Source organism: Urocitellus parryii, chromosome 14 (assembly GCF_045843805.1).
Source record: "Urocitellus parryii isolate mUroPar1 chromosome 14, mUroPar1.hap1, whole genome shotgun sequence".
Lineage (NCBI taxonomy): Eukaryota > Metazoa > Chordata > Mammalia > Rodentia > Sciuridae > Urocitellus > Urocitellus parryii.
Window position 1 is genome coordinate 50741354 of NC_135544.1, and position 27357 is coordinate 50768710.

The 27357-nt window shown below is 39.2% G+C and overlaps 1 protein-coding gene and 1 non-coding gene across 2 annotated transcripts; one reads left to right on the plus strand and one right to left on the minus strand.

Moving 5' to 3' along the window:
- Positions 1-5529: 5529 nt before the first annotated feature.
- On the minus strand, positions 5530-23239 carry Adamdec1 (ADAM like decysin 1). Its single transcript, XM_077792465.1, has 14 exons — positions 23222-23239; positions 18249-18315; positions 15869-15987; positions 14896-14972; positions 14154-14232; positions 12687-12763; positions 11037-11223; positions 10789-10851; positions 10015-10086; positions 9553-9722; positions 9137-9218; positions 8380-8510; positions 7395-7572; positions 5530-5619 (listed from the first exon to the last, which is right to left on the minus strand). The coding sequence occupies exons 1-14, from the start codon at positions 23237-23239 to the stop codon at positions 5530-5532; spliced, it is 1410 nt and encodes a 469-aa protein (XP_077648591.1).
- On the plus strand, positions 12051-12157 carry LOC113188970 (U6 spliceosomal RNA). Its single transcript, XR_003301596.2, has one exon. It is a non-coding gene; the product is annotated as a U6 spliceosomal RNA (small nuclear RNA).
- Positions 23240-27357: the final 4118 nt, after the last annotated feature.

Here is a 27357-nt window from a genome sequence, read left to right on the forward strand (position 1 = left end):
GTTCTGGCAGAAATGAGGACTCAGTGATGGCCTGATGCCAGCAAAGGAAGACGGTGGACCTGGGAGAGCTTTGGTGCATCTCTGTAAGAAGAGCAGTCAGTATGTGAGAAGAGAGGCAGGGGGTGAGTCACCAGCCCAAGTGGGGAGCACTTCAGAAGCCCAACAGGAGACTGGTTAAGGAAACTCTGAAGAGCACTGGCAACCCTTGCTGAATTCAGCTGATTGGGCGGCTGGGCGGCCAGACAGGGCCGTGTGCCCACCTGAGCAACAGAGGTGGTGCCCTTAAGGTCAGGGGCAGGCCGGGAAGGCAGGGTGACACCACTGAGACAGGGCAAAGGTCCAGACAGCGAGACAAAGGTCAGTAAAAAGGAACATGTCACATCTCAAGAATGGACAGAAGTGGGGGAGCATAGAAATTGAGGCAGAAGCCACCATAGAAAGAAAGCTCCAGTTTGATAATATTGGAACCCATTTCTAATTGACAGCACTCAAGGCTTTCCAGGATTGCTGAAAAGGGATGAGGTCAAATCCATCTCACTGGTCTTCCAGAAGGTCTGAAATGTATGAGGCTTACAATGTCTTAGGGGTTGTTTGTGTTGATTTTCAGATAGAACATCTTGGCCTGTAACAGAAGTAACATATTTGGCCTCTTCCCCCTTTGCTGGAAAAATAGCTTCTAAAACCCTTGAAATCTCCAAAATGGTAAACACTGTTCTATGCGCTAATGAGGTGACTGTGGTGGGAGCCTCAGGAGAGCCACCAGAGGGCAGCTGGTTGCCATGGGAAACAACCCTGTGATTGGAGGGTGGCGCTTTCAGCACCGCCCTCCAGGGTGTGAGAGGAGCTGAAGACTGATCACCAGTGGCCAAAGGTGCAGTCAATCATGCCTCCTGTCAAAGTCTCAATGAAAACCAGAAAGGACAGCATTTGTGGGATTTCCAGTTCCTGAAAGACTCTGGGCCTGGAGAGGAAGTGGGAGTTCTGCACCCTTCCCCAAAGCTCACCCTAAGCATCGCTTCCATCTAGCTGCTCAGCTGTATCCCTTGTAATGTCCTCTGAAATAAACCAGTAAATGTGTCTCCTTGTTTCCGTGAGCATCTCTAGCAATTAACTGAGCCCATGGAAGGGGTGGCGAGAGCCTTGATATTTGCTGATTGAGCCTAAGTCCGGTCACAGCCTGGGCCTCCCACCATATTCTTACTTCTGTAGATAAGGGAAACATGCTAATCTGAGCTCCCCCACAGTTCTCTCCTCTCACAGACAACTCTCTGTTTCTCCCAACCCCTTTCCTTATTATCTCCTATTATTTTTCCCTCATTTCTCAGGGTTAACTGGGCATTCAACAGACCGCTACAGCAAAATGGTACCACACTGAGACATGGAGTCTGTCCTGGGCCTGGCTTGGCTTATTCATTAACGAAGCACGTGCCTTTCACAGTAGCCCTCTTATGGATTGCAAAGAATTCTTCCATAGGAGTGTCAATTATTTCATTTTCATGAATCTTAACATTTGTTTGCAAATTGTCAAAATTACAAGTGTTAACTTTGTTGGTGTGATCACGGTTGTTACTGTGCTTTATTCTCGCTGTTGGGTACCGACTCCAGATGATTTCCTTCCTAAAGCAAATATAGATTTTTTCCCCCCGCAGGCAAATGCATCACACAATCTGTTCTCTCATCTTTATTTTTTTTATAATTTTCTCCACTCTAAGTAAACCTCAATAATCACGTTTCTGATTTATTTTTTTACATAGAGTACTTCAGAGTTTAAAAGAGTTATCAATGTGTATGTACAGAGGTTAAAATTACCTGTTACCTTTGCTTCCTTCTATTATTATCCTGGAAATATTTCATGTGCAGATATTTCATGTTTTCTTCAAATAAAAATTCTGGTGGAGGAAAAAAATACTCTTTGCCTTTCTTGTCTGTGATATGCTCGGTATGCAGTATAGATCCAAAAGCTTCCATCAAGAACACATCTATTCTAGAATGGAATGTCTAATTGAAAAATGTGCTTTTCAGTTACCAAAGAAAGGTATATTGCTTTATCCTTGTGTGAACTCAGTTTTCTTCTAATAAATTATACTTTCAATGTCACGTGTATACTATGAGTACTGTTCATTTTAACAATAAGCTTCTAGTGTCAGGCAATTTGAGCAAGGAGCAAGTTTAGGCAATTTCAACATTACCTTTAGAAAGCAAATCACTGAGCACTATCCCTTGACACCCCTGCTCTGAGTTCATGGGCACTTTCCAGCGTCACCCTGGCTTCCCTTGGGATTTAGGACACGTTGTAAGTCTGAAAAAAATAAAGTTCTTTCTGGGTGTTTTAGTGTGTGGAGTCATCCATCTCTAGCGATAATCCCATCTGAATGGAGGATAAAATGGTGAGCATGAAGCATTAGAACTTAGGACCTGAATTGGAGTTCTATGTTTGTCATAAGTTTTTTTATGGAACCTTAGGCAAATCACTTATTAACCTCTTTGGCCAAGATTCTCCCCCAGTAAGATAAAATAATGCTTTGCCTGCACGTCTTATCCATTTCCTTATCAAACTAGATGAAAGAAGTGAAATGCTTTGGAAATTTATGCAAGGAATAGATGCAAGATGTGTTCTGTTTTTGCTGTGGTTGGAAAAAGAACTGTGCCCCGTGAAAAGTCATCGCTAGCTGTTCAAGTGCATGCAGTGTGAGAGTTGGGCTGGATGCACACTGCCGATCAGCAAAACAAACCATCCAGATGTTTGGTCTACCAACACGTCAGTCATCTGGAAGTTTCCAGAAATAGTGTTTAATTCTTTATCTTAGTAATGAATCATTTTTTTTCTGAAAATTTTTATGACCCCTGGTAAATTCAATGGAAAATTTTCATTTAAATTGGTTATTTGATGATGTATCAATCATGCACAAACTTTAAAAATTGTCCAAATCTCTAATTCAGCTTCCTGGAGAAAAAGGGAGAGGGGTGGATCTTTTCATGGAAAATATGGAATTATTTCAAAGTTGAAATTCATCTGAGAGGACATTTTAATAGGTAAAGGCTTAGGACTTAAGACAATAAAAATCACTTCGAATTAAGAGCTACTCTCCCTCCAAAATACCCACCAGCTTTCAGGGCAGGGATGCTAATAGGCAGAATTGTGAAGGCCTTCCCCACACCATGCCCTCTCCAGCCACCCAGATCTACACCGTGTCAGGCAATTGAGGCAGAACATTTTTTAAGGAAGGCAATAACTAAGACCTTGACTCCTACAGAAATGCTCGTTTTTTTAAATGACCATACAGAAAAACCTCAAAAAGTTGCATTTTTATTGATACTACCATTTATTAGATGAATAGATGAATGAAACCTTCCTTCTACCCTCCATTGACATGTAAGCAAGGGTCCTCTCCAATTAAACTTTGAATTTGATGGTGAAAGAGATGCATGAAGGATTACACCTCACTAAAATAAGAAATGTTCATATTTAATTAATCTTCCCATGAAGTAGCAAAACATCACACTAACAAGAGTACAGCAGGGTGCACCCTGAGCAGTGACAAGACCCCTGAGCTCTCCTCCGTTCTCTGCTACGAGAGCCTGCACCCCCGCCTCCCAGGTGGTGTGACTTTTTCATGCGTCAAGGACAAGTAAGGTTAAGGTCAAGTCACTTGTAATTTTACAATTTTGGATTGACTCTGAATAATTCAATAGTACATTCTGAAGTACCTTGGTCAAAGGATAATTTCTTTTTGTTCTCCAAAGAGCCAAGCCAAGCCACAGCTTCATGGTCCTTGGAAATGCATTGAAGATTAGGTCTAAGTAGATAGGAAACTTCTCCAAGTACATCCGTTTATCTGATGACTGGATGGGTAAACATACAAAGTAGAATCACAAAAGAAGAACAAATCCCCTGGAGACTGATCCCAGGACCTCCAGGGACACCCAAATCCATGGGTGCTCAAAGTTCCTTATGTAAAATGGCACAGTATTTGCATCTAGCCAGCACACATTCTCCCATAAACTTTCAATGACCTCTAGATGACTTTCATGCCTCATGCAATATAGATGCTATGTCAGTAGGTCTATTTGTTCTGTATAGCTTAGGGAATAACAACAAGAACAACCAGTCTATATGCTCAGCATAGGTGCAACTATTTTTTCCAAATATTTTTCATCACTGGTTGATTGACTCTACAAATGCGGAACCCAGAATATGGAAGCTGCATGTACATCTAGGTACAAAGGTGAAAATATATAAGACTCCTGGTAAGAGTTCTTGATTCTTGTCTTGGCAAAGCAACCTCTCAATGAAGTAGACTCTTTGATTCAGGATCTGATTAAAAGAAAAAAAAGTTTCAAAGCCATAGTTATTGTAAATTATAAAATATTATGTAACAACTAAAATCAGAAAGTTGTAGTAAATAAAACTGAATACTCTGCTGAGGTATAATACCATTTGCTCCAATTGACAGTTGAGAAAACAAATTAAATAGCTTATAATCTCAAGTTAGTATTTAGTAGAATTAAAGCAGGCCAACCTGTCGTTCCAAACCACTGAAGAGTTGGGTGGATTTTCTTTTCTTTCTTTTTTCCTTCCTGTCCTCCTCTCCCTCCATCCTCTCCCTTCTCCTCCCCCTTCTGTCACTCCTCCTCCTTCTCCTCCTCCTCCTCCTTCCTTTTTGATATGCTATGCTACTGGTCCAGGCACAATTTTCAGAATTCCCTGGAGAGCAGACCAACTAGAGTTCACAGGGTAATATGCAAAGGTACTTGGTGAATAAAGGAAGGACCGTCTTTGTCTTTTGACCTCACTGGTTCTTTCCTGAGGAAGTGGTAGTCAATGGCACTTGAGTCAATTGCTTCCTGTATGCAGTTGAAGTTTTAAAAGAAATTATGGAAAGGGGGTAAATAAATAATATAACTCTTGCCATCTGATGTGTTTTGAGTCTTTCCTCTTTAAGATCTTTATTATTCTTGCTTCCTTTTTTTTTGTATTCAGAGATATTTTACACTGAAGCAAAAACCAAGTAACAAATTCCAAGCAATGGGATTCTATAAACACAAAAATGAATATCTGGATTTTGGCTCATTGAGACACTTTAAAAGGCATGAAATTGCCAAGTCTTGCATCATGTTCTCAAATGCTATTGACTTTCTGCCTACCTTGCAAATTACAACTATGAACTCTGAACCAAGAATAAAATGTGCTCATCCATCAAGTCTTTAAAAAAAATACCCTTTTCTTTTCCTCATCTTAGCTTTTATCAAACTCATCATCATCTATCAGAAAATTCTAGTTTCTGCTGTAGACCTCAGCAGTCCTAATTTCACAGATGTTGAAGTGGTCCCTTTTGTGATTTCGTTTGTGCCCACCCATACAGCCTTACATATTAATGTTTATAACACCTTTTCTTCTCTCCCAAACTGAGCCATTTAAAAAACTATAAAATAAGTTGTGTTTTAGTGTATTATAGCACTTAATGGAGCAAATTCCTCAAGCCCAAGATAAAAGTGAGAAAATATGTAGTAACAACCGAGGAGAAGGCCTCACGTGTTAGGGTTGGGAGCCTCTTCTCCACACTCAGGTCCAAGTTTCAGTTGGCAAGTGCTGGCCTCGCAGCAGCGATCCTTGCATTCCTTCAAAGTACACACAAGACCAGGAGAGTCGGGTCAGTGTGTTGTTCCCACAGAACAAGTGCAGAGGATTTAGGTACAAGATGGCAATGAAATCAAATTTCACCATTTAAACTAAACTGTTCTGTTACACCAACCCCAGTGGAAATGACCATGGGAAAATAAAGATAGGGGAAAAAATATCATAAATAATGAAAACTATCTCTTCAATAACCAAAAAAAAATGATCTAAGCATTTCCTTAATGAGTTTGGTCCATGTGCTATTACATGTACATTAATTAAAATATTCTACACTACTCAAATCATTTGAAATTAGAGAGAAAAACTGAAACCTGAATTCATTTTACCAAGCCCACAAAATTCTGGCAATGAGACTGACTGATTGGGATCACAGATACTATTCTCATAGATGAATACAAATGCAAAAACTATAAAGTGATGTCAGTAAAATCCCAGCTTATTCAGGTAACAACTCTTCATTACAACTGTGAATTTTCTCCACCCAAAGTGCAAGGACAGCTTGTCTGTACAGAAAGGGCAATGGAATCCATCCTGTTGAGAGACTGAGTGGAGGAAACCACATTGCTATGGTGGTCGACGGCAGTTAGTCGACGGCAGCCATTGCTGAATCTCCGAACAGTTACCTATCACCTATGAAAAGTACAGCTGGCACAATGCATGGTCACCATATGGAAAATCTAGGTGACAACTTGTAAAAGGACAGCTGATAAAATGAAGGACAAGACAAGCGTGACTTACATTCTGTGTTTTTATGGAAATTCTAAAAAATAGCACAAGAAAGGTAAAAAAAAAATGAAGGAATAAGAATTGACAAGAACAAATCATATTTCCATTGTTTGTTTGGGTACAATTCTCTACCCAGAAGAAAACAGAGGATTGATTTAAAAATATTTGATGAGTCATTAAGATGGCATCAAAATTAATAATGAAGGAGAACCTAAATAAAGAGAAAACATTGCACATCCAGCAAAAGAGAAAAAATAGTTTAGAATAAACTTTCAAACTGTGTAAGCACCACATGAAGAAGATGTTTCCTGAGAAACTTTGAAGCCAGCTCTTCTTTCAAAGACAATATTTAATATTATGGAAATATCAGTGACCTTGAGAGCAAAGCAAGGACTTTACATGAATATGTCTATAAAGGTCATAAACAACATCTTAGAGTTAGCAATTTACTACCTAACACTTTTTATTTATTTTTTTTAATTGTTGGTTGTTCAAAACATTACATAGTACTTGATATATCATATTTCACACTTTGATTCAAGTGGGTTATGAACTCTCATTTTTACCCATATACAGATTGCAGAATCACATCAGTTACACTTCCATTGATTTACATATTGACATACTCAAGTCTGTTGTATTCTGCTGCCTTTCCTATCCTCTACTATCCCCCCTCCCCTCCCCTCCCCTCCCCTCTTCTCTCTCTACCCCCACTACTGTAATTCATTCCTCCCCCTTGTATTATTTTTCCCTTTCCCCTCACTTCCTCTTGTATGTAATTTTGTATAACCCTGTGGGTCTCTTAACTTCACACAATAATGTCATTATGTTATCATGGGATTTGAAATGCTTTTGGAAAGAAAACTAAAATTAATAGCAAAACAAAGCGCAAATCTACTTTTTACTCTGATATCAAGTTTATCTTTAGAATCTCTAAAAAAACATTAAAAAAGAAAAAAATAAAAGCTGCGTAATTGAATTACCCTGCTAGGTCTCTAAAAGTTGTTTTGGATCTCGTAGAGTTTCGTACCTTAGGAGAGCCACAGTCACAGTCTTCTCCCACCTCCAGAAGTTGGTTCCCACACACAGGTTCTGTTATTATATTTGCAGGTAGAGGTGCTTGCATTATGCACTTTGGTTTTTTAGATGAAAGGTATTTTTGAAAATATGAGAGGCAGGATGAACTGAAATCCTTTGGGAATTTTGAACTGCAACCAGAAAAAATACTCAGAAGTAGCACGATATAGAGTGCAGTGGCTTTTCATGTTAAGTGATTATGAAAATCTAACATATCTAACTCTATCATCTGGCTAGATGGCAATTGCAAGTTTAGTAACTGCTAAGGACTACATGATACTATATCTGGTGGATAGTGGAGCTAACTGAAATTTTTTTCTATAGACTCAGATGTAGAGGTGAAAGAATTTAATTTCTCATGTGGAATCAATACTTTTCTAAACAAAAACAGCAATGAAAATCTCCTTTGGTTACCATCCACTCATCTCACACTGAGGAATGTGTGTAAGAGACAATAACAATGGCCCAGTGAAGGGGAAATAACTGCAGATTTTAAGATTCTGTGGACATATTTCTCCTTATTTGTGAACATCTCAAGAACAAGGCATGATTTATTCATTTTTTTATCCCAAGTCCTTGCAAAGTGATTGACATTAATAAGTAATTCATAAATGTATAGAAGTGGATTGATTAATCGATGGGTCAGGCTATATGAAGATACAGTTATCATCTTAGGCTAATGTTTTCAGAAGTTATGCTGTCACTTTAAGTTAAAGTAATTTTAAGTTAAGACACAGTCACTTTAATTATAAACTCTTTGTGTATTTAAAAATCTTACGGAATGGTATGTGATATTGTGCCTAAAGAGTCTGGGGTTTGAATTAACAGGATGTAGAGCCTTTGGGCAAAAAAATACCGATCCAATAAATGCAGAATGCATCCTGAATAATTTAAGATTGAGGGGGAAAAAAATTAACTTTAGAGTGACACGGTCTTACCTCAGATATTGACCCATCACACAGCTTCCCGAGGGGCACTTGACGGTGTATGAAAGATCAGGCATCCCGAGAACATGGCCCAACTCATGTGACATCACACCTACAAGAGCCACACTATTCTTCCTTTTAGCCTGAAAAAGAAAGAAAGAAAGAAAGATCATCTGTTACTTTCTATTTTAATTAGTTATTTCTCAGTTGTTGTCAATATTCATCACTTAAAAAGAATAGCCTGAGGCTGAATAAACCTGGGAGATGGTTGGATCCTATGAATCTGGTCGGAGTCAGTACTCGATAAGTGCTTGTTGAACTAACAGACACTAAGTTCTTAGTAATCAATTATTAAAGTAATTACATTGTCCACAGAAAGTCCTAAGAAGTATCCTAATGAGGACTCAAAGTCCTATAACAACTGTCACCTTGCTGATACCTTAGGACCCCTGCATGCTCCTTTGCTCCCTGGATGTTCTCTTTTGGTCACAGATACTAAAAGACTAATTTAGAGTAGTCTCAGGCCACAGAGTGCACCTGGCTCCCATCTCCGTCTCAGCATTTCTGCTGCATTCCTTAATACCAACCCGAGTGTGGGCTGATGTTTCACCGTCCAGGGAATCGGCAGCACAATGATCTGCCAGTGGTTTCCTGTCCACATTTATTGATTGGTTCAGCAAATGTTCACTATGCCCACTCCGAGCAAAGCATTCTACACGTCTTCCCAGAGATGCAGAACCACAGGCAACCTTAGTGTAAGTTCACAAACCTCAATGACAGCGACCGAAGATGCCGAGCACAGGGAATTGGAGGCGGCCATTCCCACGCGGCCATTATTGAAGCCAATCCCACTGTGTGAAAGGCACAGAAACACTGTCACAGCCTGTCTTTGGAACCACTAGCTCTTCCCACTGCTGTTCTAGATTTCCCTGGCTGCCTAGCCTTTTCGTGGGCCTCAGCGCAGCCTGTACTATCCCACAGCAGTATCATGGCCACTTTGATCATCTCCCATCCTAGAGCCCACCACATAGATTGCACCGGGGCCTCTGAAATCCTTCAGGTGAATTGCTAATGGCAGGACATCAGGGCTTCTCAGGACTGATCAGGGAAATCTGACTGAGCACACGTCTCTGCCAAGGCTCTCACTCTGCCCACGTGCACCTGCCCTGGCCAGAACGTGCCCACCTGAGGAGCTGCGCATGGTCGTGGATCTTCTTCTTGCCCAGGTTAGAACGATGCCAACTCATGAAGTTCTTGAAGGTTTGGCCAATGTTGGGGACCACCTTTATCTTATCACTCTCTGACCAGATCTCCATACCCACCAAGGCCACACGAACATGGAGAGTTTTATAAATCTGTGGACACAACGGTTCAGATTCCTTTAGGGTTTTAGAACTTTTGCTGACCACAAATGATGGATAAATAGATGCACCATAATTGGGGAGTTTCCACTTTAAAAAGAGAAACACCAGAGGTGGCCTTTGCTGTAGTGTGTGTGATTTTACCTTGAGGTTGGTGTTTGCTTTGCTAAAATGTCCCCAGAACTGCTGCCTGTAAAGCATGGTGACTCTCTTGACTGCTTATATGAAGTGGCAGGAGCCCCAGGCCCACGTGGGGAAGCACAGGGTCACACGCCAGATGTCTTACCACATTGAGGAGGTTCATCACATCGAACAAAAAGCTTCTCATCACAGTTAGATTCCCCTGGTACATCTTATACTGCAAAATGCAAAGCACAGAGTACAATTAAAAAGGAAATTAAAGTGAAGTGGCTGAATGGGTACAGGATCTCACATTTATAAGAAAAAAATTACCTATTTTAACATAATTGACATTTATTCATATCATGGCTACTTATGACTGTTTTGTGAAAGGCTATTTCAACAAATTCTATCTTAAATGTAAGAGTGTGGGGGTCAAAAAATGTCATGGTTGTTCATTTCTAAGTAGATATGTCAAATTAATAATTTAGAATATTTTGAAATCAATTCACTATCAATTAATATTTGAACATGAAGCCATATTTACTAGGTAAAAATGTAGATACCAGTATTTTTCTCTGTATATATAATTAACACTTTAAGTTATGTATAGTTTTGCAACTAATTTATATTTGTAGGCTATATTAAACATATTTATATTTTACACTAAAAGGTTAAAGTCATTTCATCTTTAACCTATATATTATGTTATTTTTATTTTGTGGTTGATTGCCAATAGCTCCCTGGTATTAAGGATCCATGGTGTCTGGTGGGTATTAAAAGGGAAGGTGATTAAAACCTATTGCTTGCAAAGTAGGTAGAGAAGCCAAGAAAAACAGGCACACAACAGGCACTGTTAGCAGAAATGCATGGCTTTTGCTTGATGGCTAAGCCTCCAGTGGAGCACGGTGTCCCGGAACCACAAACATCTCTTACTTACAAAGGCGTTATCCAGCACCAAGAAGAGATTGATGACTTTCTGGGCCTGAAGAATGTCTTCTTGCTTTACAGATAACAAAAGAACATTGTTAATCAGTATCTTTATCCTAAAGGATTCCAAAGCTTACATGACATTTTTTTTAATCATGAAAAGAAATGAAGGATAAGTAATCAATGACAACATGTCATACGTCACACATCACAGCTGAGATGATTGATATCGATGATGAAGCAGAAAACGACACTCACCTCTGTGTTTTTGAGGGATCTGAAAGTTCGAATATGGCCTTGTCTCCTGCCAACAGTTCTCGTGCCACAAGTGTGATTCGCTGTGTCTAGTTCTTCCTGGTCGTAGGTAAAAACAGCATGTTCTCCCCGGTCTGTGTTTTTCCCAGGTTTTATCAGGTATCGTTGGCCACGGTGTGTGAAGTGTCCTCTGTGAGGCACAGAGACTGTATTTCAGGATCTCCTCACACACAGCACACACACTGCTCAGAAAGGATGGATTCCTCTTCCCATCCAATTCCACACATACAGTTATCATCCACAGACCTTTTAACTAACGTTTGTTAATTTACATTGTAAGCAGTATTTGTCAATGTTTAAATAAAGCCTATGTTAGTTCACCCAGAAAATTCTGAAGAATTATTAAAATGAAGCAATCCCCCCAAATTTGGATCTTATACCACGAGCTCATGTATGTATTTTTCCATAGTTTGTTTATTCACTTAACAATTATTTCTTGGTAAATCCTAGGGATATAATGGGGAATGGATTAAAAGAACATTTAGAAACCAAGAGCTCCAGAGGAGAGAAAGAAGGATTAGTAGACCAGCCAGAGTAACATATGGGATTATCAGTAGCTTAAAGAATTTCTCTTTCTGGTAAGACCATTAGTTCAGAAACAGAAAGTGAGTCCGTATTATGGAATATTATGAATCCAACAAAAATGCCATTGAAACTGTGTTTATGAAGGTATTTTATGATATGTGAGAACATGTTATTAAGTATGAACCATATTGGAAGAGCAATTATGTGTCTTATTTCATTATTCAATCATGTGTGAAAAGAATACTTCTCTAAGTGCATAAAAGACTACAGACATGAAAAAATGTTAGTAATAGTGATAGTTCAGAGGTAAAATTTTGTAGTGGCTACTGTTTTTTTTATTTGTGCTTTTTGTTACTCTAAAGTTTCCTAGTTGGCAAGAATTACCAGTGTAAACAAAAATATACACACAAATGCTTTAAAAAATTAAGTTCAGTGTTTGCTTCAGCAGCACCTACACTAAAATTGGAACTATACAGAGAAGATTAGCATGGCCCCTGCTCAATGATGACATGCAAATTCATGAAGCATCCTATATTTTTAGGAAAGATGGTGGAACGAGAGATGGACATCATTACCCTAAGTACATGTAAGAAGACACGAACAGTGTGAAACTACTTTGTGTACAACCAAATTGTGGTTGAACAATTGTGCTGTATATGTGTAATATGAATTGTATTGCATTCTGCCATCATATATAACAAATTAGAAAAATAAATAATTTTTAAAAACCAAGTCCAGCAGTGATAATTGCAGGTTAGAATCTTAAAGAGAAGAAGACATGATGGCTTCAGAATGAGGTAGATGAACTTGGAACTGGACCCAGATATCACCAAGGTCTAGAGCATAGCTCTCTTGCTTCAACAGAGCTGGGCCTGACTTCTAAGACATCAGTTACAAAATGATTGTAAGGGTGATGCTTCATTCTCCACTTCAACCACATATATCCAGCAATTAGTGATGAAGGAAAAAAAATCAACAAAAATAGTAACAAGACATTATGCCCTGTGAGACTCAATTCTGTATAACAGAATGTTGCTTGATATTTAATATTTTTGGTGTGCTTCTCACCTCAACCCATCACAGGTACTGATGCTGGCAACAGAATCCTTTTCATTTAGGATGTGACCTTCATAGTAACAGTGTTTCTGGAGTGGAAAAAGACATATGCTTTAAATATAGGCATACACTCTGAAAGTACATGGTCTATAGTAGTGGGGAAAGCCGCCATCTTGAATATGTGCGGTAGTTCAAATAGCAGTTCCTAGAAACAAAAACAGTGAAAACATCAGGGATTTTCTAAATTTCTCCAAAACTGACACTGGAAACTCTCTATATTTGATGTTTGAGATGTTTTCCTGACATGAATTTGCACTAAAGCAAATCTGAGGTGCTTGCAGTTATATGGGTTCATGGGGAAAGTGAATGTTGTCTCTAAGTGGCCAGTCCCCTCGGTGAGGGAATTATGTTACTGCTGGTAGAACCTCAGGTCTTGGACCCTTAGGAATTGGGTTCCCTGTGTTGAGTCCCCAAAGACACTGTTCATCATATGTTAACAAAACCAGGCATCCAGTTTTCTAGACATTAGAATCTTCAAGAGGCTATGCTTCCATAGCTGAGATCCTCAAACTGACTGGTTAAATTCAGCAACTTTAATTGATCTATTAGTGGAATCCCTTCCAAAGAATTCAACTCCAGAATATTTGTCAACAATTACAAATTCATATGATTGATAGTTCACATCAGCAAAGTAGGGGGCCACTAACATGCAATGATTTTAGAAAGCTAATGACCAATCTATGGCTCAAAATAAATGGTCTTTTTGCACAATATGAAATTCCATGTATGTGTGTGTGTCCATCCTTGGGAAGAAACTCTTGTAATATTTTCTTATAGAAGACTTAGACAACGTACTACATTAACATATCATAGGCATTAATATTTGAGCATGGAGGATTCTTTTTGGATGTGTTTTTTTTTTTTTTTTAGAGAGAGAAAGAGAGACATATGTATTGTATTTAAGGTACATGGAGAAAGGCTCTGAGAAACTCTCTCAGCTTATCAGTACTTCTGGAATGAACCTGTATGTTCTTCCTGCTCTTCTCTGATTCTCTGCACAGTTATTCTCTACATCTGAAGGTTAGGCCCTAGAATTGGTATAGGATGGTGCTCTAACCAGATGTAAATATATCAATTATATAATTGATATTCCATTACTCACCCTATGATAAATGAATATATCTTCAGGAGGTAGTTAAACAGTGACACAATTTTTCAGTTACCTAAAGCATAGACTATTTCTATCCTATAGTCAAAATGATCTAGGGACAAGTGGACTTATGATGGCTCCTAAAAATACCACACAGAAATCCCCTATCACTCCTACCTTCTAAAAGCCGAAGGAGATTTTCTACCTGTTGTCTCACTAGTCACAGATAAGCACCTTGATTTTAGGTCATTTGATTTTTTTTAAAGTTATCCATGGACCTATGCATTTTTCCAAGCAAGGAGCAGATCCCAGGAAGCAGCAGACCTTACCATGGTCTGAGAGTGTCTGGTGATTTCCTCCCTGGCGGATGAGTAATATGTTTCGGTGTAGTCTGGACCCAGGAGATGCCTGGAGGAAGCAAAAACCTGCATGACACACTCAATGTGGCAACAAAGGTGACTCACCTGACATAACCGTCAACACTAAGGGAGTAACATGTCTATGATGAGGAATCATTGACGTTTGACCATTTGGTCCTTTCCCATCATTGGAACTCTGCCCCTGAAGCCAATCAGAGAATTCTTTACTGTAAATGGATCACTTTAGGATTTTTATTTTTCACCAAGGACACAGCCATTAGGAAGTTTCTATAGGGTTCTGGGTCACAAGTGTGGCTGAAGAACCATCGCCCCCCTGAAGAACTTCACGGACTGCTATAGAACTCAGGGGAGTTTCATCTCCTGGAATCTGTCTCAAGATTGTGCACCCGACTCAGCCTTGGACATACCGTTCTTACAAAAGCAATGGAAAGTCACATCAAAGCTCACCTGAGTAGCAAAGGTTTTCAGTACATTAAGGAAAATTCCAGGAAGAAAGTAGTTTATATGTGTAGCTCTTTTACATTGCGCATATAATTCCCTAGAAAAGCATCGACCCTTCTCGATAACATTAACCCAAATTAATATCATCGCAAGCTCAATGTGCCAACCATGCTGAACAGAGTCCCAAGACTTGTTTTCCACATTCTCATAATATAACCCAGGGATTTGGGCTTCTGGAAGCACAACTTACCTGGTTTTTTGCAGGTGGAGGATGATTTCTTCACCATTTAAGATAATCTGATACTGAACTTCAGGTGCATATATTTCCTAAAAATATTTAATGGTATAAAAGTGTCATACAATCTGTATCTCTGAGTATACTTAAAAATAATAATATAAAAGATGTATGCAGTCTATGTCAGGAGAACAATCATAAATTCATAGAGGTTAAATGCAGTTCTGTTATGCCTTTAAAATACCTAAAATAAAGCTTAACTTGCACAATAAGACAGACTTCCTAAAAGTTTAGTTAGGTGGCAATCAAACTTACCAATTAACCTAGCCCTAATATGTGAAATGGGGTCTTTTTGTTTGCACTAATAAGTTATCCATGGATCTATACACATAGTATGCTTTCCTGTGTGCCATAATAGATCACCAATAAGATAATAAGAAGGCATGCATTTTTACCTTAAAATCAATCCAAACATACTAAAGGTAACCAATCAAAAAGCTAACCAAAATTAAATCAGATGAAAATTACAAACTGAGGGGAATATTTTCAACAATGTATTAGTCAAAGAGTCAATAACCTTAATAAACAAAACGCTATCATTGCAAACTATAGAGATAACATTGAATCCTCCAATCTAAGCACAATGTCTGAGAAAAAGGTGACCACTGGGGAAAGGGGAGGTGGTGAGGGGCACACACAGGTTGGAGAGACTGAGAAGTGACATCTCTTTAGAAATGGCTGCCCTTCCAAGGATCTTTTCCTTTTCCCCCACAAATTTGAAGAACTGTCCAGGAATCTTTATCCTTTTAACTCCTGCTGCTTAACTATAAAAGCATGTGTACAAGTCAGACGCTCTGTCCTGGACAAGGGCAGCTAGCTGCACTTCAAGCTGGACTTGAAGCCAGAAGTGTTAGAGTTAACTGTGGTGAAGGGGCTCTTTCTTGGTGTCCTGGGTGGCTGGAATCTTCCAGTCCATCCTAAGGCTTACCTCTTTGCCTTGCCTCTTAGTGTGGTTGTTTTCCATCCCTCCTTCGTGTGAAATGTGCAGTAGTTTAGGATAAACTACCTCAGAGAGCTTTATTCCAGGAGTTTGCATTATGACCATGGCTGGAGAAAGAGAGAGAACATTGATATAAAAACTGAAAGCTTTTTATTTTGTTTCCTTTGGATTGGGTTGGTTGGTTTGTTGAAAGGGCATGAAAGACCAGAGTGCCAACACGAGCAACAGGTTGATTCTCCTACTTTAGCTTTGATGATAAAGCCTCCCCTACTCCCCTCTAAGAAAACCTGAACAGGATGAGAATTTCTTGGATGATGTCTGTATGTGTGAGCTCTGGACCACACGACCAGGAACGTCAGTCGGTCTTGAACTGTAAACCTGGAGGGCTGCTGCTCCTTTTGTAATCCAGTCCCTTCTTCCTCCACACTCCCCTTCAAAACTGTGATATCTTTTCTCCCAAAGCTCTCAGGGACTTCTGCTTTTCCGTTTCTATGTCCCTTTCTCTCAGGGCAGTACAACAACCGAGTACTCACTGCAAAAATCACATGTTTCTTTGGCAGGTAAAACCTGATTCTTAGAAGGGACTCTAGGAGCAGTGATTTTACTCCCTGTGTGACCAACTCTGATGCTCTTTGCCTCATTAGCGTTTCCTCTCAAGACTGCAGATTCTGCAGGAAATAAGGTTCTTGTAGACCTCTATTGGAGGAATTTGAAAGCAGCAAATTCTATTTTTCAGAATGTTTCTTATGAAAATATTCATAAGTAGCAACATTGTTTATAAACAAAGTTTCCTTCTTGATGGACTTCAATTTACATCACATAGTTTCCCATTGTTTACAAATAGTAGGAAAAAAAATTCAAATGGAACCAAAAGAGGCTGTCTTGTATTCCAATTAAATGACCTCACTTTGCCTTCTTACCACTTCTTATCTAAGAGATTTGTAGAAAACTTGAGATGAAATGCATAAAATTGTTTAGTACCACGCCAGGAAAGTGGCAGTCTACCTTTTCTGTTCAATTATTCATATAAAATCAGTCTTATTTTCTAATGCTCACATTTTACACATTAGTGTCTGGGTTCAAAGCCTGTTTCTCAACCCCTGTGACAACAGGTGTGACTTAGGGACACCAAGCAATTCTACACCTGGCTGATGTGGAGACCCTGTAGGAAACAGTAAAGGAAGAATTCCCTCCTAGACAGCTCCCAAATTTCTGCCATGATGCTTTCCTGAGAATAATTCACTGTGTGCTAAAAGGAGAAAATAAAATAAGGGCTGAGTTAGAGCTCAGTGGTGGTAAAATGATGCTTTTAGGAGGCCCTGGGTTCAATCACCAGCAAAGCAATATTTTAAAAAAAAGGATGACAAAATAAGCAGAATTATTCAATGAGAGATACAATTTCAGAACATTCTTGCTAAGCTATTATACAAACCATAAATTCAGAGTCAACGATGAACACTGAGTTTCTAGCACTTCAATGATCTGTATGCATGTATAGTATAATTATTAGTTTAATAATTATTCTACTTTATCTTTTCTTTGTGTTTAGGACTGAACAATGTGAGAAACACATCAGGAAGATTAGCTATGAGCCAGCCCTGAGCTGGCAACCTTGGCACAGAACCGTTAAGCAAGTGATAATTTTGTGGTCAGCTTAGACAAGTCCTCAGTAGGTCCTTTACCTCTCCCAGGATGGGGTTTGTCTCAAATGTGTTTATATACGGAAACATGCAGGCTCACAGCACTTGACTTTTAACGTGATGATTGAGTAACCTTTAGTGCGACCATGAGGACCATTAGGGAGTTCCATTTATATATGGCATAGTAAGGGTATCTATGGTGGCCATCAAGTTGACTTCTCAATAATTAACCTCAAAGAGAGAAGGAGTTTTATCTCTGAAACTGGTCCTTTTGACTCTGTTCATTCTATTTTTTCAGAATGTTTCTTATGAAAATCTCCCAAAATGCAGATTTTTTAAAAACAGTCTTGATTCATGAAGATATCAGTAAAATTTCTTTACTAGTAAAAAAAATATAAACAGAGAAAGAAGTAAACTTGCTTCCTCCATTTTTAGGAAATATTGTGCAAACATGGATTTCATTTATCAAAATATATAATCATTTTTAAAAAGTTTGACAAGATTTAGAGTACATGTTTAACACAGTCATTTAAAAATATCTCCACTCAAAAAGTTATTTTTAAATACATAAATAGATGCACTTTTCCTTGTAAAGAAAGAGGTAGGCAATAATATACTAAAATGAATACAGTATTGATCTTTGGATCATAAATCTTTTTAACAAGGGTGCTTTAAATACTCATCAAATAATTCTGGTTTTATGTAAGATGCCAATATAATGTGCTTACCTTGTGTTTGAACCGTGAGCCACAGTACAGAAAGCAGCAGCCGAGACATGATGGCTACTACAAGTAGCTGAGGACAAGATGTGGTCTCCTCCGATGTTGGTTTTATCTCCCTCTACTTCTCATCAGAATCTGTGAAAGAAAATAAGACACAAAACTTTTCTTCTGAGAGTGGGGAATGTTTCCTCATGGTGTTGGGAAATTGCCAAGAAATTGCGGTAGTCAGATCTTGAGAATGTTCCTCATTTGTGAGAGGTATTTATGTCTGGGGACTGTTGCTCATGAAGCACACACATCTGAGTAGCAGCTAGCTTCGGGTCCTCCTGGAGTGATGGAAACATGCCAACTGAGACAGGGGCACCCAAGAGAACACTTGCACAGTTATTTACACATCTACAAATATAGAATATGTATCAATATTCTGTACATATTTCAAGAGACTGGCACAAAGAACTGAGAAGCTAAAATATAATCACCTAGCAGTCTTGCAGCCAGGATAGTGTAATCTCTCTGATTCTCATTCTTCTTAATACAAAAAAGAAAAACTGGTAATACCACTACTCTAAGTTTCTTACAAAAGTCCCCATGTGATTATATACACACACACACATGTGCAGCACATGGAACTATAAAGAAATGTGCAAAAATAAATTATCTTGGAAAGGTCAGCATCAATCAAGCTCTATAGTGCATATGAAGTATGGCTCCAGTGTATTGTGAGTTCTCACTCAGAAAAATGATATTTGCATAGTCATAAATATTCAAAATATATTGAGGGGGAAATGCTGATTGTTGTTCCAACAACAATAAATTACTTCTGTTGCCATTTTGACAATTTATTGTCATCTCTTTTTTTAATGCAATAATTAAAAGAAGAAATGAGGGAAAATTAATCTTGATTATACAAAGGGTTTTAGCAACCTGTTATTTTTGGCATAGTACTTTACCATAAGAATTTTCCTCATACTAAATATTGATATTTTAATACAATATTTATTGCATTGTATGCATCTGTTATGTGTGGTTGAGTGTATGTCTTTGATTTCTGGGATAAACTCCTATAGGTGATGTTATTTGACTTTGTTGGAACATATTGACCCAGAGTTTTTCAGAGAGTTAATCCCAAGTTAAATTTTCATTTAAAAGATTGTCCCAGTCTGAAAACTTATACTCATTACCTGCTGAACTTACTCTTTACTGGTACGTTTGGAAGTTTCTGAGCATCTGATTGTAAGTTTTGATGTCACCTTTCTCTTTATTGTGCTTGAGTTCTACCTTCCTTTGAATTAATAGCTTTTTCCTGTCTATTTTAAAAATATTTTCCTGATCTAAAAGATAAGCATTCTACTTTATTCATTACCAGTTATCATTGCAATTTTAATAAAGTATAATACTAATTAATATATTTAGCATCAAATACTAAAAAAGAAAACCTACAATTGATCAGCACTTACAAGCAGCCCATCCTTTCCTTTTTATAGATTTACCATGACTTTCACCCCCAACACGAATCATCATTTTTTGTGTGTGTATGTATTTTATACAGATGATGGTTTTTGGAATTATTCACCTATTTACCAACTTCTTTGTTCAAAGGTCCTTGTAGGACCCCTTTTTTAAAACAAATAATTTTCTTCTTTGTAAAACATATTCTTCAATAAATCCCTTTTGTTAATTAATAAGTTTAGTAAATTAAAGTTTTCTTGCAATAGGTACTTTTATGGTTTTTAACAATTTTTCCGAGAGTGTATTCCTTCATCCTATTCTTTAATGATAGCATAGTTGGAAGTATAGTTTTAGGATAACAATTAATGTCTCTCTGAACTTTCGAGATATTATTTAACTCATGTTTGATAACTATCACTGTGGATAATACTGCTTTCAGGGTATCTAATTGGTATTAACTTTTGTTTATCAATGATACAACTAGGATTATTTGCTAGGTTAGTTGCATATTTATTGGGATCATACTTTATTTAAGTTTACATGAAGTTACTACTACATTTCTGTGTATTACAAAATGTTAGAATCCCTGCCATTGATATTTTCCTGCAATAAATTTAATAATGAAGACATCTACAAATAGACATAGCCTACACAAGTGGGAAGTCCTGTGTTTGAGGTCTGGGCATGGTGTTCAGGTAGACATCACTCGGTGGGTAGAAAGAGTGAAACAATATTAGTTAGAGAAGGAGAAGAAGAGTTGAGTATAAAAGACAAGACACGGGTGTGTAGAAAAGTATAAAGTCTGTTAACTCCGTATGTTTCCCATGATTGCGACATAACAAAAAAGGTAATAGGTATATGGCATAACGTTTATGGTATATGCAGGGGCCAAGTTACAAGAGGAAAATGCCATTGTCCTTAAAAGGGAAGATGGATACTTGAGAAATACTTAGCTCATAAAACTGTCAGACTTGTTGGTTGATTGGATATAGTTAAGTGAGAGAGACAGAGGAATTTGGAATGAGTTCTAGGATTCTGCTTGAATTTTACAGAAGACATCTTCCAATTTGGTGAGTTGATAGGAGTTGCAGTTTGTCAACTCTTTTAAAGACCAAATAAAAATGTCCCTGTGTACTCTTGAGGAACACAGCAGTTTGAAGATAATAAATTTTTTAAAATATTCAGTGAACATATACACCATGAAAGAAGTTTAAAAAATACTCTATGAGATTTAGATGTTGTTTATTAGATGTCTATATATCATTCAATAAATTAAAACAGTAGAAATAACAGTGAAGAAATTGTTTACTCAGTGTGTCTGAAGGAAATGAGAAATGTCACATATACAAACCCTTATTGATTACAATATTCAAGGATTGACTAAACAAAGGACTTAATTTGTGACCATAAAACTAAGAAATCATGACCAGCATCCTGATTACAGAGAATTTTGTCCCCATAAAGCTTAAAACTTAACATTTTGGAATGTTTTGTAATAAAGTATTTTTGAAATAAAGTATTTGTGGAAGATGTTTAAATATGGACTACATAGAAAATAAATTAAAGCATTCACAAAAGTTACAACTATCCCTTGTGCATTTAAAGACTCTTGCACACATTATTTGTAATTAAGCATCATAACAATAGGTATAAATAGTTTTGAATATAATTCTTACATTGTAGATGACTCAGAGAAGTTAAGTGATTGACTTTAAGTTACCTAGAAGGTCTTTAATGCACATTTCCTAAGTCCCTGGGTGGGAAAAGAGGTGCTTGGTATCAGAACAACGGAATCTCAAGTATTTTATAGTGAATGATCTTCATGATGGCTTCAATTGCCTTGAGAATACCTAGTCCAAGAGCATGAGTGGGCAGGGGTCTGAGGGTTGGGTGAGTGGTTTGAGATGAGAAGTAGTGCTGTAGCCTTGCTCTAAATATTCTCCTTGACCAGGAATCTCTTGCTTGTATTTAACCCACTAGAGACAGAGGTCATGCCCCCGATTTGGTTGGTATATCAGCATATTGGAATTACCTAATCAATTTTCTAGCCTGGGCTTGTCCAGACCCTCTGGGAATCCCTGGCAGATTCCCTGTATCCATCAGTTACTCAGCCACATCTTGGTTATTGTGATAGTTCTGCAGGAAACATGGATCTGGAGGTAGATTTGAGCGTGTGTGTGTGTGTGTGTGTGTGTGTGTGTGTGTGTGTGTGTGGTGGCCATTTATATTTCTTCCTTTGTGAAGTGCCTATTCAAATCACTTGTCCATTTTTAAATTGGATTACTTTCTTTTTTCTATGAAAGTCTTTTCAGTTCCCGATACAGTCTAGATACTAATCCTTTCTCAAATGAATATTTGGTAAACATCTCCTCCCGCCTTCTGCAGGTTGTCAATTCACTCTGATGATTTTTCCCTTTGCTGTACAGAAGGCTTTAGTGAAACATGATCCTATTTGTCTATTTTTGCCTTCATTCCTATTTTTACAGTCACGTCCAAAAAATCATTGTCTGTACCAACGTCTTAAAGTGTTTTTCCTACGTCTTCTTCTACTAGTGTGAAGATTTTAAATTTTTAATTTGTATCTTTGTTGCACAGGGTGACTGGTAGGGGTCAAGATTCAATCTTCCACCTGTGGATACATCATTTTCCCAGCATCATTTATCGAATGTATGCTTATCCAATGTATGCTTTGGTGCCTTTCTCTAGAATCAGTTGGCTGTAGATGTTTGGTTTATTTCCTGTTCCACTGGTTTATGTACCTGTTTTGACACCAGTGTCTTGCTTTGATTACTGTAGCTCTGTAATATGCCTTGAAATTAGGTATTTTGATGCCTCCTACTTTGTTTTGTTCAAGATTGCTTTGGCCATTTTGGGTCTTTAGTGTTTCCATATTTATTTTAGTACTTTTTTCTACTTCTGTAAAGAATGTCATTGGTGTTAGGTGCAGGACAGGCTGAATTGAGTTGTCTGCAGGGCATGCCAAACAAGGTTAGCTGCAGGGTGACCTGGCCACTCAAGCCCTCTGTCTGATCCTTTATCACCTGTTTGCGTCAAGTCTGAACACTTAACCCAACTCAAGGCTGAACACTCGAACCCCACTGGTCTGGTTCAACAGGAACCCACATCTGACCCCTGCCCCATCTTCTTGAAGGCAGAAGATGACACCCTTAGCAACTACTGTGTGATCCAATCATTGCCAGCCAACAAGGAAGGCAGCTTGCAGACCCAGAGACCCCATTAGATTTAGGCTATAATAACTCCCTCCTGCCGGGCCCCTCTCTCTTGCTCTTGCTCTCTCTGTCTCCCTCCCTTGCTTTTGTTCTCCCTTGCTCTCTCTTTCTTCTCTCTCTCTCTCTCTCTCTCTCTCTCTCTCTCTTTCTCTCTCTCTTTTCTCCTCTGTTGCACTGCTGCAATAAAGATCTCTTGGTTGCTCTGAGTGTTGTGGTCACTTTCCTTTCATTGGTGCCGAAACCCGGGAAGAGGGTTAAAACCCACTTTTGGGTCCCTCCTCCATTGGAAGTGCCACTCACCGGATGGCCTGAACCCATTTTCCCGATCACCAGAACTTCGTTTGGTGAGTTTCCCCTTCCTGGAGTCCTAAACCAATGGTGGTGTCGGGAGGATTTGGCCGTTGATTGTCCAGCAAACCTCTTTGCCCACCTTTAGGGAGGAAAGCACCCCACCGCAGCTTTCAAGGCCTCCGTGGCCCTCAGCGACTCCTTCCTCGGGCAGAATAGACTCCTGGGTTCAAAACTATTCCCTTCCCTTCCCAGCTGGTAGTTTCCCAGCATAGGCTTGGTAGGTCTCCCTCAGAGGACTGTGTAACCTCCGGGGACACATAACAGAGAACTGAACATCACCCTACCCAGACCTTCACGGTCTGGGTGGCTCATAAAGTCCTAGTCCTCGCACGTTCAAGACTCGTCCGCTAGAGAGACGCTTCCCCTCCCCTTCCTCTCTCTTCCCCTGCCTCTCTCTCTCCCCTCTTTCCAGCCCTGAGAGTCTCCAGCCTCTCCAGGAGAGGCCTCAATCAAGGTCTCTCATGGCTCCGCACCGTCCAGGATGGGAGCCTCGGCTGTCAGGATTTGGTGACGACCAATCTGCAGCTGCAACCTGCCACTAGGCACTCCTGACTTTTGGCTCTAGTGGGGATGCCCCTTTTGCCTATTAATCAGTTTCCTCCTTCTCTTTTACACTATCTTTGTGTCTCCTTCCCTCTCCCTTATACTGCGTTTGCGACATGGGTAATTCGTCCTCTCTGCTGGTCGGCTCTCCCCTACAATGTCTCTTGGATAACCTCAAAATCTCCTTGACACCAGACATCAAACCCCCAAAACTGATCAAATACAGCATCCAGGTGCTGAGGGCCATTGCCAAGTAGGAATGACGCATCGAAATTTCCTTGCCAGCGTACCCCATGCTGCTTAGAGGACATTCGATGGGACATTGCATGTATGCTTTAGTAAGGTGACCTTGCTCAAGGACCAGGGCGGATCCGGGTTTAGAGCTGATCAGGTTTGAGGAAGTTTCCCGCTCCTTGAGTTTAAGGGGTTCCCGGTTTAAGACAATAGGGGTTTTAGGGAAGTTGGAGGTTGAAGATTATTGCTGCTGGGATTAGGGTGTTCCTGTTGCTTGTTCCTGTTGCTTGTTCCCGTTGAGTTCTCGTGAGATTCAAATGGGATTTGGAGAAAGCCTCGTGGAGGAGGTGAATTGTGCGGGAGATTTTAGATTGCCCCTGAACCTGTGTGGAGGCGGTATGAGTTCGGAAATAAAGGATTGCTGTTTGAATCTACAAGGTGTGTGGTGGCTCATGATTCTGTGCCAAGCCGAGACCTTGGCACCCAGGCCTGGCCCACTTATCCCCTAGACAACCAAAGCAAATGGCCCCCTTTTGGGTCTCTGAATCCCTCCATTCTAAGGGATCTTTACAATTACTGTGAGCATTTGAAAAAATGGGTAAACATCCCTTATGTCCAAACTTTCTTCTTGCTCCCATCCAATTCTGCTCTCTGCACCTCTTGTAAACCTCTACAATTTTTTCTAGCTTGCAAACAAACCCCCACAACCACCAGTCCCTAACCTTCTCCTCCTCCGGACTCATCCACTACTTTTGACTCTGCTGGTGAACCTCCACCCTATTGCCCAGCTCCAACAGGTCCTCACACTCAACCTTCTGCCCCAGCCCCTCCACCGTCTCCCCCGCCTCAATAACCTGCTTTCTCCCCTCCAATGACTAGCTTAAAAACCCAAACCACTGCCCTTCCTCAAACCATTGCCCCTTTGCTGAGGTAGCAGGTACTGAGGTATCCCTCCACCCACTCACTCCTTTCTTCTCCTGTCAGTGCCCACAACTGGTCCCACCAGGTCCTCTTACCAGCTAACCCAAAGCTCAAAGTAGTTGAGGAGAGCCCTCAGACCCCTATCTAAGATGTAATAAAAATGGCCTTTAAAGTTGCTTTGTCATCACTGAAAACAGGTTACTAAGAATTAAAGTCCCTTATAGTTTAATGTAGATAAACTTCCTCTTTTCATGTTGCCCTGTTTTACTTGGCCACTGGCTGGGAAAAAATCAGCACTTCAGGTGCTAGACATCCCCTTACTAGTTTTTCACAAAAATATGTAAACAAGGCCTCTGTCCTTGAGCAGGGGATTCACAGTGATGACTACATTTCTAAGATAAGAGAAGTTACCAACTGGGCTCCATGGTAATGAAAGAATAAAAGAAACTGAAGTTAAAATGTAAAGGACCAGGTATTGTAAAGCTTCTAAGCTGCAAAGCCTGAGTTAAAATGTGAAGGACCAGGTATTGTAAAGTTTCTAAGCTACACTCAAAGCCTGAAATTCCTGTAGCAGTTAAGACAATTCCCGGGACTGCCCATTAGATATGTGTCGAAATCCCCCCTGACCACTTAGTTGCTTAACAACCTGGTGCAGCTCAGCAAGTAGGCACCTCAGAGCCTAAACCAATCAGTTTGAATGTATACCCCACTTTAGGACTGACCTATCACCCCGGCCCAACCTGTTCCCACCAATGAATGTGCTAATCATGTTTGAGAGTTGTTGTTTGATTTTCCCCGCCTCATGATGATTTGCTCTGATGTATGCAAAGCCCCCGCCCTCCCCAAAAAGTGTACTTAAGCACTGCTTAACCTCTGCTCGGGGCTCTGGGCTGCTCTCCCTCCTTGAGTGAGCACAGAGCCCCAGCGCACTGGATCTTCAATAAACCCCTGTTGCTGTTGCATGAGGCAGTCTCTTGGTGGTCTCTTCCTCCATCGTTCGCCAGTCCCTTACAGTAACAGCTGGCAGGGGGAGGGAAGAAAGGGGAGAAAAAGCTCTCCCCTTCCCCCCTTCCCAGGTGTCCTTGAAGAGTTAACTTGCCCAGAACAGAGAAAAAAACAACTGCGTTTTGTGAACTTCTGTAGACTGTGAACTTCTGAGCCTCTCCCCTTACATGCTGGGTACAAAATTCTGAAACTACCTAAACTTGGGGTTCAGTGGATTCATTGATTACAGCAGAAGCTGTGCCCTCTGAATCTGACTGCAACCAAATAAAACTGTTTCCCTACCTTCGGTGCTATCTTAGGTGCCTTGCCTCGTCCATCCCTACAACAATATAATTCTATACACTTAAACATTGTTTATGTTTTCAGAAATAGTGAACAGATGTGATTAAATGTGTACTGCAAGTAACAAAATATCTCTTATCAAAATGAAATATTTTGCCTAAATTCAGAAATTCACAAGGATTGTTTCAAAGTGTGAATAAAGAAGGAGTTAACAGATGGGAAAGAGAATTTAGAAGGTTCTAAGTTTGGATTTAATAGAAGGAAAATGTGTTTCTGGATAAGAGAGACTATGTGATTAAGTAAATAAGAGGGTTTAAGCAAGTGGTAAAGAAGGTCTGTGTACATTGGCTATATAGGTTTAAGTAAGTGATAAAGAAGGTCTGTGTAAGTGGGTTATATATGTAAGTTTTTTGAGCAAGTAATCTTGAAGGAATTAAGCATTATTCAACTATGGTTAAACAACAATTGTTATTTTGCAATATTGTAATATGTTATTTAAGAGCTAAACTTGATTAATATTAAAAAATCAATAGTAATTGTGGTGCTATTACTCTTCTTTGTATATTAAATGTGTTCATATTTTCCAGGTATATAAGTCTTTAAGATAGAAGCTTTAAAAATATATATATCAAGCTGGTGTTCTCCAAACTAAAGTTGCATGGTAATTTTAGGCTTATAAGAATAACATTGGAGATTTATTTATATCATTTAATTTTCCATAACTGGACCTGTTATCAATAAGATTAATATAAAGTTCTATAAACTGGGGTACAATTTAAATGTAACATCATATTGAGTTAGCTAGTATTCATGTGACATCAAGCACAATATATGTAAACTTTATAAAATGATATTTAAGAAACAAAGATCGGCTTCAATACTAGAACACTTTACCTAAGATTTATAAAGAGCCCTGCCTTACCTGAGATAAGGCTCTGCCTTCCACCTTACTACATGTCAAAATGATTCCAAAGTAGGCCAGACTTCAGCTAAAGCCCAGTACTCTTAATTTAAGGTGAAACTGACTTTGCTAGAAGTTTAAGATCAAGACTTAAAGTTAAATTAAAATGGCCAAGAAAACCAATATTTGGCTCTTACCC

What these genes read in the sequence shown, in the direction of transcription:
- Adamdec1 (XM_077792465.1), bottom strand. An exon ending in CTCCACCTGCAAAAAACCAG is followed by an intron (nt 14,233 to 14,895) that starts GTAAGTTGTGCT and finishes TGCTTCCTCCAG; the next exon opens with GCATCTCCTGGGTCCAGACT. An exon ending in CCAGACACTCTCAGACCATG is followed by an intron (nt 12,764 to 14,153) that starts GTAAGGTCTGCT and finishes TTTCCACTCCAG; the next exon opens with AAACACTGTTACTATGAAGG.